Below are 20,473 nucleotides of genomic sequence, written 5' to 3'. Positions count from 1 at the left end.
TTTTTATCCGATTTGAATGAAATTTGGCACAGCTCACTTATTTGGCCCAAGGACGAACCCTATTGAAATTGGAAAAAATCGGTTCAGATTTAGATATAGCTCCCATATATATTTTCGTCCGATTTAAGGTAAATGGTGTACCAAAGTCCTTATATCTTTGCACGAAATTTGGTGTAGCCTACTGAATTAGGTCTAGAATGATGTGTGTCAAGTTTCCTGAAAATTGGTTCAGATTTGGATATATCTCCCATATATAGTTTCGCCCGATTTTAGGTAAATGGTGTACCAAAGTCCCTATATATCTTTCAATTTGCACGAAATTTGGCGAAGCGTAATGAATTAGGTGTAGAATGATATATGTCAAGTTTCCTGAAAATCGGTTCAGATTTGGATATAGTTCCCATACATATTTGCGTCCGATTTAAGGTAAATGGTGTACCAAAGTCCCTATATATCTTTCGATTTGCACGAAATTTGGCGAAGCGTAATGAATTAGGTTAGAATGATGTGTGTAAAGTTTCCTGAAAATCGGTTCAGATTTGGATATAGCTCCCATATATATTTTCGTCCGATTTAAGGTAAATGGTGTACCAAAGTCCCTATATATCTTTCGATTTGTACGAAATTTGGCACGGCGTAATGAATGAGGTCTAAAATTATGTGTGCCAAGTTTCGGTTCAGATTTGGTTATAGCTCCCATATATATATATATATATATATATATATTCGTCCGATTAATGTAAATGGTGCACGATTTGCACGAAATTTTGCATGGGGTACTGAATTAAGGCTAGAATGATGTGTGTTAAATTTCGTTTGCCAAATTTTGTAGTAATCGGTTACGATTTATATATAGCTCCCAAATATAGTATCGTCAGATTTTAGTTAAATGGTACACAAAAGACCGAACGTTAGGCCGATTGACACAACATTTTGTAAAACATACAGAAGTTAATATAACCTGAAGTTGGTACAACCTAACCTGTGACAAGTTTCGATGAAATTGGTTTAGATGTCGATATATATTTTCGTCCGATTTTATGTAAATGGTGCACCAAACTCTTTATGTTAATCCGATATTTATCCAAATAATCAACGGGTGTCCAATTTATATTTGCTTTAATTGATTTTCATAATTTTGTCCCATTGTTAGAAGCAACTCTATATTTAAGCACGTGAAAAATTTAGTATAGGTTAATGGTCCTTCAAAAATGCGACGTCTGTTAGGATACATCTGTTGAACATACCCAAAGTGGTGAAGGGTATCATATAGTCGGCCCCGCCCGACTTTACTACTTTCATTACTGGTTCAGTATTTAAATATATTTTAACCTAATTTTCTCACGGAAGTGGCTATAATTTGACATATCGTGAATAAATAAGTATATGTCCCATTTCCAACTACAATCTCTTAACACCATACACCATAAATGTCCCCATCGACTTAAGTCATTTTTAATGCACTTCCTGTGGTCGAGGGTATAAAAAGTACAGCCCGGCCGAACTTAACAACGTTTTTACATAACATAGTTCACATATTAAGGTCCCAACCGATTTAAGGGGACCCCCTATTTTTTTTTTTTTTTTTTTGATTTAATTCGAATCTACTCTAATTCTAGAATGTCCGATTTATTGTGTCAGCATCAAGTGACGGCAAGAGTTATTCTCAAACTTTAAACGCATTTTTCTCGAAGCAGTGTTTAACGAATGGCGGGCACGACAACTCAAAAACTAATAATCCAACGGTCCCAAATTTTGACACGTTTCTCTGGGAATGTATAGCTCTCGTATGAACTAGGATAAAGCCAATAGGTGAAGATCTTCCTTATTTTTTAACCTGGTTTGTGGTCAAAAATAGGCGATTTTCCAAAAAAAAAAGTAATTTTAAATGTGCACCACATGGTGGAGGGTGTAAAAACACATTTTACTTGCTCTTGTTTTTCCGTTGTAATCCGAAATAAATACAAAATATTTAATTAATTTAATAATAAAGTGGCTATAATTTGACATATCGTGAATAAATAAGTATATGTCCCATTTCCAACTACAATCTCTTAACACCATACACCATAAATGTCCCCATCGACTTAAGTCGTTTTTAATGCATTTCCTGTGGTCGAGGGTATAAAAAGTACGGCCCGGCCGAACTTAACAACGTTTTTACTTAACATAGTCCACATATTAAGGTCCCAACCGATTTAAGGGGACCCCCTATTTTTTTTTTTTAAATTCGAATCTACTCTAATTCTAGAATGTCCGATTTATTGTGTCAGCATCAAGTGACGGCAAGAGTTATTCTCAAACTTTAAACGCATTTTTCTCGAAGCAGTGTTTAACGAATGGCGGGCAGGACAACTCAAAAACTAATAATCCAACGGTCCCAAATTTTGACACGTTTCTCTGGGAATGTATAGCTCTCGTATGAACTACGATAAAACCAATAGGTGTAGATCTTCCTTATTTTTTAACCTGGTTTGTGGTCAAAAATAGGCGATTTTCCAAAAAAAAAGTAATTTTAAATGTGCACCACATGGTGGAGGGTGTAAAAACACATTTTACTTCCTCTTGTTTTTCCGTTGTAATCCGAAATAAATAAAAAATATTTAATTAATTTAATAATAAAGAATATTAAATATATGTATTTTAGATATTGATATAATAGTTCATTATCTGCAATTCTAATGAAACTTAATAGCCAATATGAAAGCATCCCATTTCCGGTGCCACTACAAAAACGAAATTGAAAATATTTCTGTATCTCTTCATCACGTCTGTTGCTATATATTTTATTCTTATAAAAAAAAAACAAAAAATCATTTGCTATTGGCAACAAACGGACACACATCAATTCCATCATTCATTGTTGTACACATTTGAGATTTTTCTTTTCATTTGTTTTGACTTTTTATTTACACAAACCAAAAACGAAACTTCATGTTTCCAACAATTGATGTTTTGTTGTTGATTTCTGTTCGGTTTCGTAAAATAAACAAAAATCGATGAAAAAACCCACAACCGAGCACTGGGCCATTGTTCATCATGAATAACGAATGATAAGTCTTCAAACTGTTTTTTTATTGTTGATATATTTTTGCAATATTATCATGCGGTTTTATTAGACAAGAAATCGGCATGCAAAATATCTGGCAGCTATTGTTTAATATTTATATATACAGCATATAAACATTTTATGTGATAATTAAAAAAATATATATAAAAAAGAAGCAAAGAAAGATATTTTTGAATATCAAATGTGATATATTTTTTATATCATAAGATCGCATTTGCTTGAAATTGTTTTGCACAGAATATTTTTTTTATAAAAATACAGGGTTGCCCATATTCGACGGACCCATGTTTTTTTAAAATCAAAAAAAAAAAAAAAAAAAATTGGCGGTTGACAATGTTAATCATTTAATTTGTTCCAAGTAGATTTATTTACATGAATTTTTGAATATGATATCTTTCAAATGGCCGCCTCTGGCGTTGATGACGTATTGTGCCCTTTTTGCTGCATTTTCCATCGTTTTTGCCAACATTTCGGCCGGAATAGCGGCTATTTCTTCATGTCCTTGGCTTGTTAACGTAAACATTGACTTCAAATATCCCCACAAGAAGAAGTCAGGCGGCGTCAAATCAGGCGAACGCGGTGTCCAGTCCAAATCACCACTTTTCGACATCAAAGGGCCCGGAAACAAATTGTTGAGAAAATCGATTGTTATGCGACTTGTGTGCGGTGGAGAGCCGTCTTGTTGAAACCAGAACTGCCTCATACGCTTTCGACGAATAATTTGCATCACAAAAATTGGTCATCATATCGCGATAACGCTCCTGATTGATGGTAACAGCATTTCCATTTTCATTTTGGAAGAAAAACTGCCCAATGACCGAATTTTGTACGGGAACAAATGCAAATCAATGCGAATAATCCGTTGTAAAATGGACCGAGCCATGCCCAACTGCTGAGAACGGCGTTTTGGGATGTTCTGAGGAACTGGCTCTTACCGCAGCGATATTCTCGGCCGATCGCCTTGGTCGACTTTTATATGGCCTCTTCGGATTAGAAAGGGTCCGTCGAATATGGGCAACCCTGTACTGTATACATTTCATTCAAGGCTCTATCTGACACAGCCGACAAGGTTTCGTCTCATGCTGTCAAACATGTTTATATTTAAATCTGAACCGACTTTTGACCAATTTCAATACTTTTGGACCAAATACTACATCTCATTTGCTTTTGTATATTACAAACATATGCACCAAGACATAATACTATGTTTCACTGTGTGCTGCAGGGTATACAAATCTATTTCTTAACGCTGATATGTTTCTTAGTAATATTATTAGGGAATACTTATAATGGTTGTTTGGACTTTGCTTTCTGATATGATACATTTCTGTTTTTTTCAAAATTATCTATCGGGTCAATGTCCTGCTGTAGGACATAAACAATATATACACACACCAAATGTGACTATAATTTATGATTTAATAAAAAATTCGACTTTCTTATATCTTTGTCATTTTTTCCAACTTTATTGAAATGCATATTGGTGTGGATGTGTTATTTCATATTTTTGGTTTGTCATTTGCTCTTTTTATATGCATCATTGTCGTTTATATCACATATACGCACATATAAAATTTATTACGATATTTTCATTTTCTACAAAAATCAGCAATGTCATTTGGATGATCTCTGCTTCATCGACAAGATGATAAGCTAAACGGAATTGCCACCAGTGAATTAGGTCAAATGGAGTATATCTTGGAAAAAACAACTATAACAATATCCTATAGAAACTGTTAAAATTCAAAATATTAAAGATTCATTTATTCAATTGTATTTTATCGTTTATCCAATGCCAAACAGAATATACGTTCGAAATACGTTCGTTTTGTGTTGGCCAACATTAGTCATGCCAACAAAACAATAGGCCATAACATTTGAATAGCAGGAGTAGATAAACGATATGATATATAACTATCGCTAACTGGCAGACGGATAGACACCTCAACGATTAAAATAGGACGGTTGTGTGTGTGTGTGATAGTTTGTTTTTGTTTCCTTTTTTCGCTATCAAGTCAAGGAATAGTTCTATTTCCTATTCAGTTGGTTATTTTTTGGGGGCAAAAAAAGATTTATTTATTTACGTTTATCAAGAAGATAGACATTTCTAAAGTAGACATGGGTTCAGATAAACAATGAATTCTCCTATTCGACAATGGGGGAAATTTCAATGAAATATATTTCTTATACAAATATTGTCTTAATATACTGGATTTTTTGTTTGATTGACGAAGGTAGTAGCATTTTCTAAATATTAATAATATTTTCTATTTAAACGTTTCTAGGAATCACCATTTTAAATAATGTTTTTAATTTTTTCTATATGAGAGTATCCGTCTGTATTGCCCGCGAATATATACCATCTCCAAGTGACCATAGAAGGGTCTGGTTTGGAGTCTATATATAATATAATTCTGGTTTTAGTTTTTTAACCCTCAGTCTTATGGCTATTGAGGCTATTTATAAAGTAGACATGGGTTCAAATAAATAATGAATTCTCCTATTCGACAATGGGGGAAATTTCAATGAAATATATTTCTTTTACAAATATTGTATTTATAATATAATACGAAACTGGATTTTTTGTGTTTGATTGACGAAGGTAGTAGCATTTCCTAAGAATAATACCAGTCACATTGGAAACAAAGTGTAAAATATCAATAATATTTTCTATTTAAACGTTTCTAGCAATTAAAATTTTATATAAAATTTGTAATTTTTTTTCTATATGAGAGAATCCGCCTGTGTTGCCGACGAATATATACCAACTCCAAGTTACCGTAGAAGGGTCTGGGCTGGAGTCTATATATAATGAAATTCTGGTTTTAATTTTTATACTCTCAACCTTATGGCTATTGAGGCTATATACACTTTTATACGCATACCTGCGCCTCAACAAAATATTGGTTTTAGATCCCATGTTTTTTTTTATCAAATTCGTTTCAGACCAAATGTCCGTGCGTTCGTATGTCTGGCTGGCTGGTGCGCACTATAATTCTCGAAGGGTCTAATAGATTTCATCCAAACATAGTTTAAGTTCGAAGATGGGAAATATCGGTATACTCCTTCTGGTACCTCCCCCCACAAAATGGTCATGCGTAGTTTAATACTCCTCTAATGTTTTAAATATTCGTTACCGGAGACCAACTATTTTTCCTATTCTTAATATATTAAAGAGCTTAGTAATAAGTGAGTGATTAACAGATCATCTCTCAGATGAAACGGCTGAAGCTAGAAGCGGAAAATTTTGAGTTTGGGTTAGGTGTGAGATAAGCCTGGGTGTTTGGAAATTAGAACTAGAAGGGTACTAAATGTACTAGATATGGTACCCTTTGTATTAGGCAAACGGGAAGAGTTAGAATTTTGAAACTTGGGTCACTGACGGAAACTTTGAAAGATGTACACAAGGGAATTTGGAAATTGGACCTATAAATGTACGAAACGTGCTAAATTAAATAAATTTAGTTCTAATTGTATATATATATCAAACATATGTAGCTAGAATCTTGACATTTTATATGGAATACCGTTTGAAAAGTGGTATTGATGTATGAAAATGCTTTTAGAAAATCGTACTTATTTGTATGAAAATTAATAAATGTTATTAAAATTTGATTTTGCATTTAGTTGAATGTATGGGGATAGAACACTCAAAAGAGAAATTATGTTGACTATTGGAGTACAGGATAGAGGTAAATTTAAAAAATTGTACTTATGTGTACGAAAAGTAATAATTGGTATTAAATTTTTTACAAGCTGCATTTAGATAAACAGATAGAGCCGTAGTCTTGAAATTGAGAATTAAAATTACTGATGGAGTGTAAGATTGAGGTAGTTTTGCAAATTCGTACTTATGAGTAGGAAAAGTACAAAATGAACTAAAAATGACACATGTTGAGGCTGAGGTACTTATAGGGTATGGAATGTGCTAAATGGTACTAAATTTGGTACAATTTGTATTTGGGAGATAGCACAGAGTTGGAATCCTGAAATTTGGAATTAAGATTGATTTAATTTAGGAAATTTGTACTTATGGGTACTAAATTGTACTAACTATGATACAATTTGTTTCTGTGTAAACGGATGGGGCTGGAATCCCGAAATTTGGAATTAGAAGTACGATTGATATATGAAAGTAGTCTTGACAATGTGTACTTTTGCGTTTGAAAAGAGCTGAATGGAACTGAATGTAGAACATGGAATGGAACTGAATGCTTAAATATATAATTGGAATTCTGACCACCTTTGAATCTGTATAATGGAAATAAGAAATAGATTTTATTCATGCTCATAAGCATTAACTTGCTTATATGGGTATTTCGCTAGTCAACAGATATTTTTGAATGTTTTCACGTTTTTGGTTCATACAACTATTCAGAAAGTCCATGTTTTGACAGAAGCCCCATATAAAGTTGCCGCTCAAATTTCGGTATTTTTGTACATGTAGCTAACCGAAACGGCTCTAATTTGGCATTTTTGTGATTTAGAGACCATCCGTCCATCTGTCTGTCCATAGTAAATTGTAAACAATATACAGGTCGCATTTATGATCCAAATTGGATGCAATTACACAGAGCTAATTTACTTAACCAAAGGACGAACCTTATTGAAATTCGGAAAATCGGTTCAGATATACATACAGCTCCCATATATAGTTTTGTATTGACTAACGTATTTCAAGTTTTGTTGAAATCGATTCAGATTTAGATATAGCTCCCATATATATTTTCGTCCGATTTTAAGTAAATGATGCATCAAGGACCCAAAATATGGCCGATAGACACACAACGTACTGAAGTTTTATAACGTAACCTGTAGCAAATTTCATTGAAATTGGTTCAGATTTGGATACAGTTTTCATATATTTTCATACACTTAGAAATACCTCCCATATATAGTTTCGTCCGATTTAAGTAAGTGATGCACCAAAATCCTCATTTGTGTTATATTACACGGAATAGAATGGCGTAATTGCGTTTTGTAGAAATGCTGACATAGTCCATATATTCGACAGACTTTATATTATTTGGGCCAGATTGAGATTTGCTTTAAATCTATTTACATAATTTTGCCCCATTGTAAACAAAGGACTCTAAATCTCTTCAAATCATCATAGGTTGCAGAATGACATGTTTATGGATTGATCCAAGTCGGTTCATATTTAGATAAAGATCACATATTTCAGTTCATCAAATTTCATATAAATGGTCCTTCAAAGTGCGACGTCTGTCCATTACAATTTGTAAACACGATACAGGCCACAGTTATGGACCAATCTTCACGAAATTTTGCATGTAGTAAGGGTTCGGCCCAATGAAGACCCCTATTGTTTTTGGTTTAGTATTTAGGGGATGAAATGGACCAAATGCTTAATTTTTGTCGGTTTTTGTAGTTGCTCTAGAGGCCGCAATGATGACCCAAACTTCGCGAAGTTTTACATGGAGAAGGGGATTGGGCCAAAGAATAGGCATACCTGTTTTGATAAAGATCGGTCAATATTAAGCGGGTCAAAGGGACCCTGACTTTTGTGTGGAAAATTACAAAATTTGTATTCTATGGCGTATATATTCGATGATGATCAGATTATAATTATGGCATGAAGTGGACCGAATACTCTTTTTTTTGTGTTTTTTTCGAGTCGATGCCAATAATAGGCCGACAATCACAACACAACCCACGGTGAAGGGAATCTGTAATGAATATGAATAGTGATATTCGGAAAATATGTCAGAAGCTGTTGACCTCTAATCGGGCTAGAGGGAGCAAATATCACGAAATATTGCCCAGGTTCGAAATAAACATCCACATAAAGATAGAGTTCCGTGGTAGTTGTGTAGGGTATCGTATGGTCGGCCCCGTCCGACTATACTGCTCCGCTCACTGGTTGTATTTTTAAAATAATTTTTACAATAGCAATTAAAAATACTCTATCTGGATATTCTATGATGTTTGTTTAATTTCTCCCAATAAAACTGTATTGCTGTAGTTAATATAACGTTTTCAATTTCTGTCATTTGATATTTCCCTACAATACAATTGATGGAATCAAAATTTGACTGTAAATATTGGTTGATTCACTCTCTTTCGTTTTAATATTCAAATGATGATGCAATTGATTGCAATGACGCAAAAGGAATGACGAAGATAATGATCACTTCCTATTTGTGCAGCAACATTTGCAAAAAATATGTACATATGTATGTGTGAATGTTAACATACAAATATATGTACGTATATACGTAAACTAGAGAGATTGGCCATAAGCCAAACGTAAACAATACCAACATTGGGAACCCACAAAGCATCACCAAACGGACACACCGCATTATTCATGTACAACGTAACATGGGTGGTTACACGAAGGCAGGCAGACAGACATCCACACAAATGGTCGCGGAACGTGTTCTCATAAATTTGATGGAAAATATGGAATTTGTTTTATTTGTCATTGCTGGCGGTTGGACTTTTAGTTTTTCGAAGTTTTGGAAGTTTATAAAAATTAGAAGTTGGTTGGTACTTGGGCTTAAATTGTTTATGACCTCATAGAGTGAATATATTTTATATCTATCTCTTGAATACACAATCGAGATCGCAATTTTTAATGTATGAAAAACCGAAAACCGAAACCGAGGCATTGGCCCTTCATTCATGTATTATATAGCCCCCCCTACATAATCGTACTGCAATATTTTGGAGGTTTTCAATGTTCTACTTGTAACTTCCAACCAAATGTTCCTGGAATTTGACATGCTGGCTTCCTTGAGGGAAAATTGCAGAAACTATATGTCACGACTATGCTGTTTAGGTAGTTTGAATGCCACCTTCATGATGGAGGAAATAAAAACGTCATATCCGGTCTTTTTACTTGTATTTATTTCAAATTGAAATGTTAGGTTCCCATAGAAAAGAAAACTGAATATATCCATTTTTAAAATACAAAACAATAGTAAAAAGAATACTGAATATGTTAAACAAATATAACTGTGGGATTATCATATGCAAACAAATTCCACAGTTGAATACATTCGTTTGGCTGACATACATGGTGGAGGAGGAATTCAAATCGTTTATCTCTTCAAATAAATTAACAACAGCTATTCATATTTTATTGTTTGAACATGAATGTTAACAAGCAATAAATTACGATTTATTTTTTACAAAATTAGCATTTGATAGATAAATAAATAAATAGTGTTTTGTGTTCTAACACAACTTTCGTTTACACTGCACGTTATCAGTTTAGAATACTTTCAAATACAAGTTTCATTGATGTTGTAGTTAGAAGGAGTTAACTGAGGGAACTTAAATAATTAAAGCTTTAACAAAAGTTTGGACATGAAGAACACTTTATAATTATGCATACTGAAATCATACCGAAAATTAATATTGAAAAGCATGGCGCGCACAAATTTTATTTTCAGAACTTTTTTATTGTAGGTAAATATTTTGATAGCTCAAGTTCAAAGATGGGGAATATCGGTTCTTGTAAGGTAAAACATATTTATGCAGAAAATTGTCTGTATAGGTCTATGTTTGGACATATCACCCGTATAAATATCATATTTGCAGCAATTTAATTTTTTTTAATTTAATTAAAAAATTTAAAAATATGTTTGCCAAAACATTTCCCTTGGTATAACCCCCATATAAAGTGCAACGCGACTTATTTTCGAAATTTTGAAGTGGCTATAAATTGGGTTTCCTGATACCCAGTGGATAAATAACTTCTTTTCACTGTGTTTCCTACATAGTTTCATTATTTTTACATCGCGCCATACAATGGCCTCTCTTAATTTCCTAGCCGAGGTTTACAACCTGAGTGTCTATGCCATATCGCATATTCACCATATCAAGAATATTACAATTTGTTAGGAATTTTTGAATACACATCACACAATAAAGTTTGGTCCGGCTGAGCTTTATGAGTTGTTTACAGATGCTCTGACACCTTTTTAACACTGGCAATAAAACTATTCGCGTAGAACATAGGGACATGTCTAACCGTCACAATGAAATGAACTAAAATAGAACATAGGGACATGTCTAACCGTCACAATGAAATGAACGAAAATAAAAAAGCAAAAAAAAAAAAAAAAAAAATTGTTGCTAAACGAGATTAAAAAGTGCTAAATCTAGCACTAAAAGTGCTAAATTGGCACCACTGGTTACGATCAGTGATACCTAGAAGTAGGGGTGGTTTAGCATTGGTAGTAACTAAATTATCCAACCACTAGGAGCCACTTTGACTAGATCATCAGTTTTTTCATTCCCTATTATGTCGCTGTAATCTGTAATTTTTTACCCTCCAACATAGTATGGAGAGTATATTAATTTGGTTTTTCCGTTTGTAACTTATCGAAATAATCATTTCCGACCCATATATTCATGATCAGCGTAAAATTCCTTGACGATCCAAGCATGTCCGTCTGTTTGTTGTAATCACTCTAGCGTCTAAACGAATTGAGATAGATCGCCAAAAATTTAGCATAGAGTCCAATTTTTAGTATTTTGGTCCACTTTTTCTGTTAGCCCCCATATTTCAGTTTTTGCGTGGCTTTGACTTCATTTTTCCCCCGCATTGGCTGTAATATAGTACTTAGAGTTCTTATTGAGTAGCAAATCTCCCCACTAAAAAATATAAATATAGGACCCTTTATTCGGTTAGCCCCGACCCCGGTATTTTGGGGTTTGGAGTGCGTTTTACAACTGAATTCGCAAAATTTGGTACATTGGGTTCTTATTGGGTAACGAATTTCTCCACTAAAAATTATAAATATAGGTCCACTTTTTCTGGTGGTCTCCATATAACGGTGCCCTAAATGTTCGGTATTTTTGGGGTTTAGGTCGTATTTTTCGACCGAATTGGCTGTAATTTAGTACTTTGAGTTCTTATTGGGTAGTAAATGTCTCCACTAAAATTTATAAATTTAGATATATTTTTTTCGGGTAGCCAGCATATGAAGATACCCCCGATTTTGGGGTTCTTGAGCGCGTTTTCAACAAATTATTTGTAATTGGTAACAAATCTCCATCCCAAAACCGAGAACGTGAGGTTCGAGATTGAACTATAACGGCACGCAGTTAGCCCCCATAACTGCCAATAACTACCGATTTTCGGTATTTTTAATATTTAGCGTAAAGGAAGTTATTGTGATGCAAAAATGTTAGTTTCGAAATTGATCTATATCATTGATCTAGGCATAACACCTCATATACTGATAACTACAAATGTTCGGTAATTCCTACACGATGTAATAAATACTGGCGCCGCTATAGGTATCGCCTCCAGGGACGTACTCATACAATTTTTTTCTGCAATGACAATTTTCATATTGAACCAGCAGCTACCACCTAACCCACCGTAAATTGCAGTATTTTGGGGATGTTTCACTCTACCATGCGTCACCGATATCGGTCCACATGTTGGTATTTTTAGGAAAAATCTCCATTAAAAATTGTTGAAATTTGTATTTGGTGTACATTATGGTTTACACAAATCGGTTTGTAGAAATGTCGGTATAGGCCCAATTTTTCGTATGTTCCCTATATTTTCATTTAAAGTAGGTACCTGTCAATATAGATTTGTTATTCCAAACTAGTCAGACGTAATCCAGGTTTGTTGTTTTATAAAAACAACTTTTTATTAGTGTGGAAAGTATGACATTGTTCACCAGGGAGTAAGTCTGGGAAGACTTTAGTTTCGGATCTCGCCACTGATCCTCATCAGCCACAGATCCTCATCAGCCACAGATCCTCACTAGTTTTATACCCATATGTCTCTTGTAACAAATCGAAGTATTAACGTTACCAGCGATACATCTCACCGAGAAGTTCGTTGGTGCCTACTATCATAGGTATCATTCTCGGACATTTTGCAGTTTCGTTAACGTTATTTAATGAAACATATCCAGGCTTCCTTCCGTATAGCTCCCTTGATCGCACCTTTAACAAAATAAACTATGAGTTTGAAGGTATTGTTTATTTTCATTTTAATGCATATATACTATGTTTGAAAGAAAGTGTACTTATATAAACACGCCCAGTGTACTTGTCTTTTTTCGGCAATAATTATGTGCATGCAATTTACATTAATCATGATTTTCGTGAAAATAAATATGTACATATGTATATTGAGTTAAAGACATTTAATAAATATTCATGGTAAATATTGTTTTATTAAAACGTGTTTAGAGTTTTTATAAATTAAAAATAATTATCTCAGTATGTGAAGGGAGTTATGGAGTGGTAAGCAAATAAAGCCACTTGGCTCAGGGTATACTTACTTTTTTTTTTCTTTGTCAAAAAAGTATGACCCCAATTTATACCCATATTGCAACATTTTTCAATCCTTCGGGTTTAGCATTTCAAGAAATTGTAATTGTCTTGAAATATGAGCATTAAGTTTGTCTTTATATGATTTTAAAAACAACTAAATTTACTTTATTTTACCATAATTAATCTAATCTGAACAGCTTATCTAAGTCCACTCTTGATGAATACTAAAACTACAACAATCACTATCCACATAACTAAATTATAGTTTTAATAAATTCCCATCAAACAATTTGACATTTAATCTCTGTCACATTTCTCTTTCAGATCCAACCAACAACGTTCACAATAACAAAAATAATAACAGCAATAACAACAACACCAATAAACAACACAACGGAAACAACGCGAACTCAAATCCGAGAATAGTTATTTCCAGCAGTAGTTCAACTGCAACATTGAACGATTGCATTGTAAACGGTAACGGCAACGGTCACAGCAACAGCAACAACAACAGCACCAGCAGTAGCATTAATACCAATATCAATATTAACAATAATAATAATAGTCAAAGCAACAACAATAACCACATCACAGTTGACAGTTTGGATCAACATCAACAATTGATATCGTTACCTGAATCGGGTGGTGCAGCAATTTTTCTCGAAAACGACCATAACAGTTTGTCAACAACAGCGGCCGAGAATACAAATTTTGTGGCGATACCATTATCGGAACGACCACCAATAATTTGTATAGCACAGGACCATCATCATCACCATCAACAACAAAATCATCATCATCAGCATAACGACAACTATTCACAAAGTTTGACAGGTTCAGCGTCGTGTTTACTTCGCTTTCGTCGGTGTTGTGTAAAACGTAAGTTATTGTTGTTTTTTCGATTTCATTTCATTCCTACAAAATTTTGTGTAGAGGGTGATGTCTAAAATTCGAAATATTTTATAACTTTTGAAGGGGCGTTCAAAATCATGGTACAATATAAGAGATTAGTTGAGAAAATAAAAAAGACTATACGGGGTTATTCATTTCGTGCTTTCAAAGGTAAACGTAATAGCCGTATATACACTTTGGTATGGCAAATGTATACTAACTTAGCTGGCTTATGACAGAACGGTTGTTCCATAAGCCGAGCTTAAAAAAGATTTCCAAGCGCGCGCATCTCATCCAATTTGAAATGCCATTTTCCGAGATGCTGTCTTCTACTTGATCTTTCCATCGAATTCGTGGTCTTCCCCTCCTGCGTGAAACATCACTTGGCTCGCTTTTATATGCCTTTTTAGCTGGGGCTTCTTCATCCATTCTCACAACATGAATTAACCAACATAGTAGCTGCTGCTTGATACGTCTGACTGAGTCAATGTCGGAGAATGGGTCCATAGATCTTCCGGAGAATTTTTCTCTCAAACCATGCTTCTGATCCATACAGAGCGTGAACTTGGTCTGGCGGTCTTGTAGAGTGTGAGCTTGGTCTGGTGAGGGGTGGCCTTTAGAAACAAGGCCGTCCCTCGCCACTGAGTCAATGTCGGAGGAAAGGTCCATAGATCTTTCGGAGAATTTTTCTCTCAAACACTCAAACATAGCCTCATCTTCATGCGCAAGTAACCATGCTTCTGATCCATACACCAGTACGGGTAACATCAGCGTCTTGTAGAGTGTGAGCTTGGTCTGGCGAGGGGTGGCCTTGTTTCTAAATTGCTTATTTAGACCATATTAGCATATGTGGGCCTTCTCTGAATTTCAAAACTGATGCCATTATTATTATTCTATACATACAGGTTTATAAAATCTTTGACTACCTCGAAGCTGTAGTTTTCTAGTTCCACGGTTGGTCCGATTCTAATGGACGTCTTGCGCATTGATACCATCAGCTTGGTCTTCTTGCCATTACTGCCAGATTCCTACTCACTTTGTTCAAAGGTGGCTGTTACCGCTCACAATATTCGACCCATTATGTCGATGTCATCGACGTACAGAGTGCCATTTCTGTTCACCTTTGCCACTCGTATGACCTTTTCCAGCAGGATGCTAAAACGATCATACGATAAATTGTCACCTTGTCTGAATACTCGTTTGGCATTAAAGGGCTCCAATAGGTCTTTTCCGATATTACCAGCATCTTAACAGTTTGGCTGGTAACCCATCGGCACCTGCTGCTTTATTATTCTTCATCCGATTTATTGTTATTCTGACCTTATCTTGGCTAGATGGTATACAATATATACCGTCATCTCTTATTGGATCTTTTTCATTGTCACTATTTGATACCAGAAGCATTGCAAAGTGTTCCTTCCAGACCCTCAACACGCTATCTGTATCTGACACCAGGTTTCCTTCTTGCACCAAAACCTCCGGACTTCATTCTGACTCCTGTACATCTCGATTTGCCCAAGCTCGTGTTTTTCTTGTTCTTTCTACTTTTTTCTCCTGTTTTCTTTTCTTCCGATAATTTTCCATTGCATTATGTGTTGCTACTGTCTGCAAGGTTGCACTATACGCTGTGTTTTTCACATCAGTAGCATTACAACACTTCTGATCGTGCCATGGTGATCTGGTCTGGTGATGGTGGTCTTTGGAACCCAAGTGCTGCTTTTGCTGCAGTTTGTAGAGAGTGGGCAATTCTTTGCCATTGTGCTTCTATATTATTATCGCGACAAGGAGTGTTTTCGTCAAGCAAGTGGGTAAGTTAAGCGTAGTAGGCTTCTGCTATCTGTTGTGTTGGCAGCTTTTCGACGTAGCGTTTCAGTGTCACATCAGATCGCACCTTTGCTGCTAGATTAAGACAAGTGCGAACCTTGGCTGTTACAAGGTAAAAGTCCGAATCAGAGAACAACAACAAGTGGCTTATTTTGATACATATGTAGCACTTGCTAATTATGAGTACAATTATGTGGCTTACGTTTGTCTGTGGCTTGTTGAAGTTCTCTGCTCCGAATCGATATTCGCTCCTCGTACCGATCAACATCTAAAACACTGGATGAATGCCTTTTGTCTATCACAACATGATAAATTTGATTTCTCGTTGCTTGATCGTGCGAAATCCAGGTGACGTTCTGTATATCTAGATGCTTGAACTTGGTGCTGCTAATACCATGTTTTTTGCATCCGCGAAGTCAATCAACCTAATGCCGTTGTCGGATTTTTCTTCATGAAGACTGAATTTTGTTTGAATGTTTTTTCTACGCCCTCGTAAAATATATTTCTGATCTTTTCATATTTGTCTTTCATCGCAGCATGGGCACAAATGAGATTGATGTAGAATAACTTCGCTTTTATACGGATTATAGCAATTCGCTCATCCACTGAAGTGTATCTGAAGACGAGGTCTTTTATTCTCCAGTTAATCATAAATCCGCAGCCAAATTCATATCTCGTTTAGTGCAGCTATTATACAGGGCGTAATAATCTGATTTACTTAGTCCAGTCCCTTTCCATCGCATTTCCTGTGAGTACATCCGTCAAAGCGAAAACTTCGCCTGTTCTGTACATCGTGCGCACATTCACAGATCGTGGTCCTATATTAGTTTGCGGGGGTCAACATTAAGGGAGGTTTGGTTTCCTTGTCAATTCTTCTCCACTCTATATTAAATTTGCATTCCGTTTTCAACGCCTCGAAATAATAACCCAAACCAGTAAGGTAAAATGCCGTAAAATGGGACTGGGCCGACTGTATGATACCTTTCACCACTTTGGGTATATTGAACATATGCATCTTAACAATTTTATGTCAATGTTCCCTCGAAGAAACATACACATGCCTTTCTGCAACCTATGCTAAATGTAATTTCATTCGAGCAGATGTATGGAAATCGATTTATACCAAACTTGATACGCGCTATTCGGTAAGCCGCACAGTTAAAAAATTAATCTCATTCAGACACCCTTTCGAAATATATATGAAAGCTACGTCTGCTACTGCACCAATTTCAACAAAACGCAATAACGTCATTCTTGTCTCAATTTGATACGTTTTGCAAAATTTCGTGTCAATCGGACAAACATTAGGATTTTGGTGCACCATTTACCTAAAATCATACTAAAATATATATGGGAGCTATATGTAAATCTGATCCGATTTTTTCGAAACTTAAAACACATCGTTCAAGACTTAATTCAGTACACCATGCCAAATTTCGTACAAATCGAAAGATTTTTAGGAACTTTGGTGTACCATTTGCCTCAAATCGAACGAAAATATATATCGGAGCTATTTCTAAATCTGAACCGATTTTCACGAAACTTAGCACACACCATTCTAGACTCAATTCAGTACGCTATGCCAAATTTCGTGCAAATAGGGGCTTTGGAGCACCATTTACATAAAAGCTATATCTAAATCTTAACCGATTTTCACGAAAATTAACACACATCGTTCTGGACTTAATTCAGTTTCACATGCCAAATTTCGCGCAAATCGAAAGATATATATGGGCTTTGGTACACCATGTACATAAAATCGGACGAAAATATAAGTGGGAGATATATAAATCTAGACCGATTTTTCCCAATTTCTATAGGGTTTGTCCTTGTGCCAAATAAATGAGCTGCACCAAATTCTATGTATAATTCTAGTCTATGTGATTTCCGCCTGTATCCGTATACTCTTTGGTACCCCAACTTTTACTATTTTGCTGATTTCATACAAGTTTTTCAACCGAATATAGCCCCTGCAGGAACGTCCAGTCACTTTATAGGTATGTTGATGGTCCTCAGCTTATTTTTCAATTTCAGCTTCTAGGATCGTCATGGCCGAAAAACCTATTTGCAAAGCATTTTCAATATATGTCTATGTTTTTAAATAGAACACACACAAAAAGGACACGAGTTATTTTCCGTATGTGCAAGTTCCTGGCCAAATTTTCTTAATTGAATGTCTGTAGTTTTTATTTCGTATTCTTCTAGTCACTATTTACTATGTCATAGCCCCCATATAAAATTTCCGATATAATTTAGGTGTTTTGAATGTCCAGCTCATGGTGGACCGAACTTAATGGCGTTTTTTACTTGTTTAAATTGGATTACGAAGAGAATTGAAAATTTTACTTAGTGCAACACACACATCACCCTCTAAATATAATGTCACAAATTGTGCTTTTTTCAGTAAATTTACTTTGATGTGTTCTTATTTTCTATTTTTTGCTTTCATTGCAGTTTTTAGTAAAATTATGGGCAGCAACAATCCAAGTGAAGTCGATCGATACGAATACTATGACTGTAAGTACGAAACCATTAACTGTGTAATAACTTTCAAGAAAACTAGCTGATCATTTCACATTGACATTTTATGGGTTTTAAGAGTAGCACATAACGACAATCAGTGACTAGTAGTAGTTGTTGTTGTAGCCATACGACAAGACTGTTCCATCAATAAAATCTTACATTGTCATATATATATACAAAAAAGGAAAAAGTAACAGTGACGAATGTGCCATAAAATGCGAAAAAATATATATATTGTAAGCTCAATTTATATTCTCTTCACCACAACAATGTTAAGTATTTTGTTCGCAAGATATTCTCAGGTCCTTTGGCAGAACTGGAATTTAAGTTCCTGGTTTGTTACTTCGTGCAGTGTATATTAAAAAGTTTCAAGTCATAAAACATAATTGTCATGTGTGTGTGCAACATATTTTTTTTCGAAAAGAGGAAACTTTTTTAAATATTTCCCTTAAAAGAAAAATTGTCACACAACAAATTTTCAAAAATAAAAAAAAAACTCTAAAATAAATGGAGCAGAACACACATTACACTTTATAATTGAATTACGGCTGGAATGGCAAAATGTTGTTGCCACACATTTAAGACAAAGTTTTTAACTTGACGTCATCTATCAGATGTTCAAGAAAATAAAACTGAAACTTCAAATTAACACAAATTTCATTAACTCAAGAATTTCTGTGAATCTAAGTTATGTGTTTTGTTTTAGTCTTTTTTCTGTTTTGGCTTTTGAAAAATATTGCCATCCTTAGCAGCTGAGTCATTTAATTTCATCAATAAATTTTGTCATGCTTCGTTTAACGGGAGGCTGTGTAATGGCATATAATGTTTGTAAGTTGAAAAAAAAACAACAACAACCAAACGTTTAAAAATAAAAATTACATAGCAATACTAGGTCAATAAATTTTCACCACAAGAAAAAAGTTGAAAATTAATGATTTTAGGTACATGGAAAGTGATCAAAACTATATTTTTAAATATTTTATAAAAATTAGGCTTAACAAAATTAGAGTATTTTGCAAATATTTAGTAATGATAACAGTTTTACAATACATATATTTAATTTAAACAAAAAATATTTTTATTGGGCTTAAGAAATATTTAAAAATTATAAATATCTTTATACACTTGTCTGTATATTGTAGTACTCGTATTTGGGATTGTGAATGGGTAGCAACGCTTCCTAAATTATCAATATTGGTATATATGTTATAATATAACGTAAAAGGTCAAAATTTTCGGTATTTTGGGGGAAGTTGGGAAACATTTGCTTTAATTTAGTGCTTTGAATTCTACCAAATATTATTAAAACTTGCCCACATTTTAGAACATCCCCCATATTACTTTACCTTCAATTATTTGGTATTTTGGGTGTGATGGATGAATTTCAAACCGAATTGACTTTAATTAGCTTCTCATTGGGTATGATGTATTCCTATCAAAAATTTTCATTGATATAGGCATACATGTTTTAGGGTCCCGAACGATTACAGAAATTTTAAATGTTCACTTCATGGTGAAGGGTAAAAGAATTTCGGCCAGGCCGAACATATTCATATGGGATATATCGGTGGGATATCAGAAATTCATATAAGAGTTACTTTTGTTGAATACATTCTGCTAAAACTTTTGGAATACCGAAAATGGGACATGTCCTTTATATGGGAGCTATGTGAAAAAAGAAACCAATATATTGAAAAAAAAATTTGTTTACCTTTCAATAAACTGAAATATCAAATTATAGTCACTTGGGTTGGAAAATTAAGTTTAAACCCCATGAAATAACTAAAATTAGGAGGCCTTCTATATCCGGATATAAAAAATTTTCTGAAAATGGTTGATTAACTTTTATATTAATGAGCTATGTGAAAACATATCCTTCGGTTAGAAAAT

General features: G+C 34.4%; 1 protein-coding gene across 1 annotated transcript; it reads left to right on the top strand.

Annotated features, from left to right (window-relative positions):
- Positions 1 to 13,910: 13,910 nt before the first annotated feature.
- LOC133334967 (uncharacterized) lies at positions 13,911 to 18,627 on the top strand (the record flags this gene model as incomplete). The annotated part of the gene is made up of 2 exons (XM_061543277.1): positions 13,911 to 14,224; positions 18,515 to 18,627. Coding segments are annotated over 2 exons (427 nt in total), but the record flags the coding sequence as incomplete, so codon positions are not given.
- Positions 18,628 to 20,473: the final 1,846 nt, after the last annotated feature.

This window comes from Musca vetustissima, unplaced genomic scaffold (assembly GCF_032173495.1).
Source record: "Musca vetustissima isolate MV318-11 ecotype Yass unplaced genomic scaffold, APGP_CSIRO_Mvet_v1 utg42943, whole genome shotgun sequence".
Lineage (NCBI taxonomy): Eukaryota > Metazoa > Arthropoda > Insecta > Diptera > Muscidae > Musca > Musca vetustissima.
Note: the sequence above shows the minus strand (reverse complement) of the source record. Positions and strands in the feature narration are given on the sequence as shown.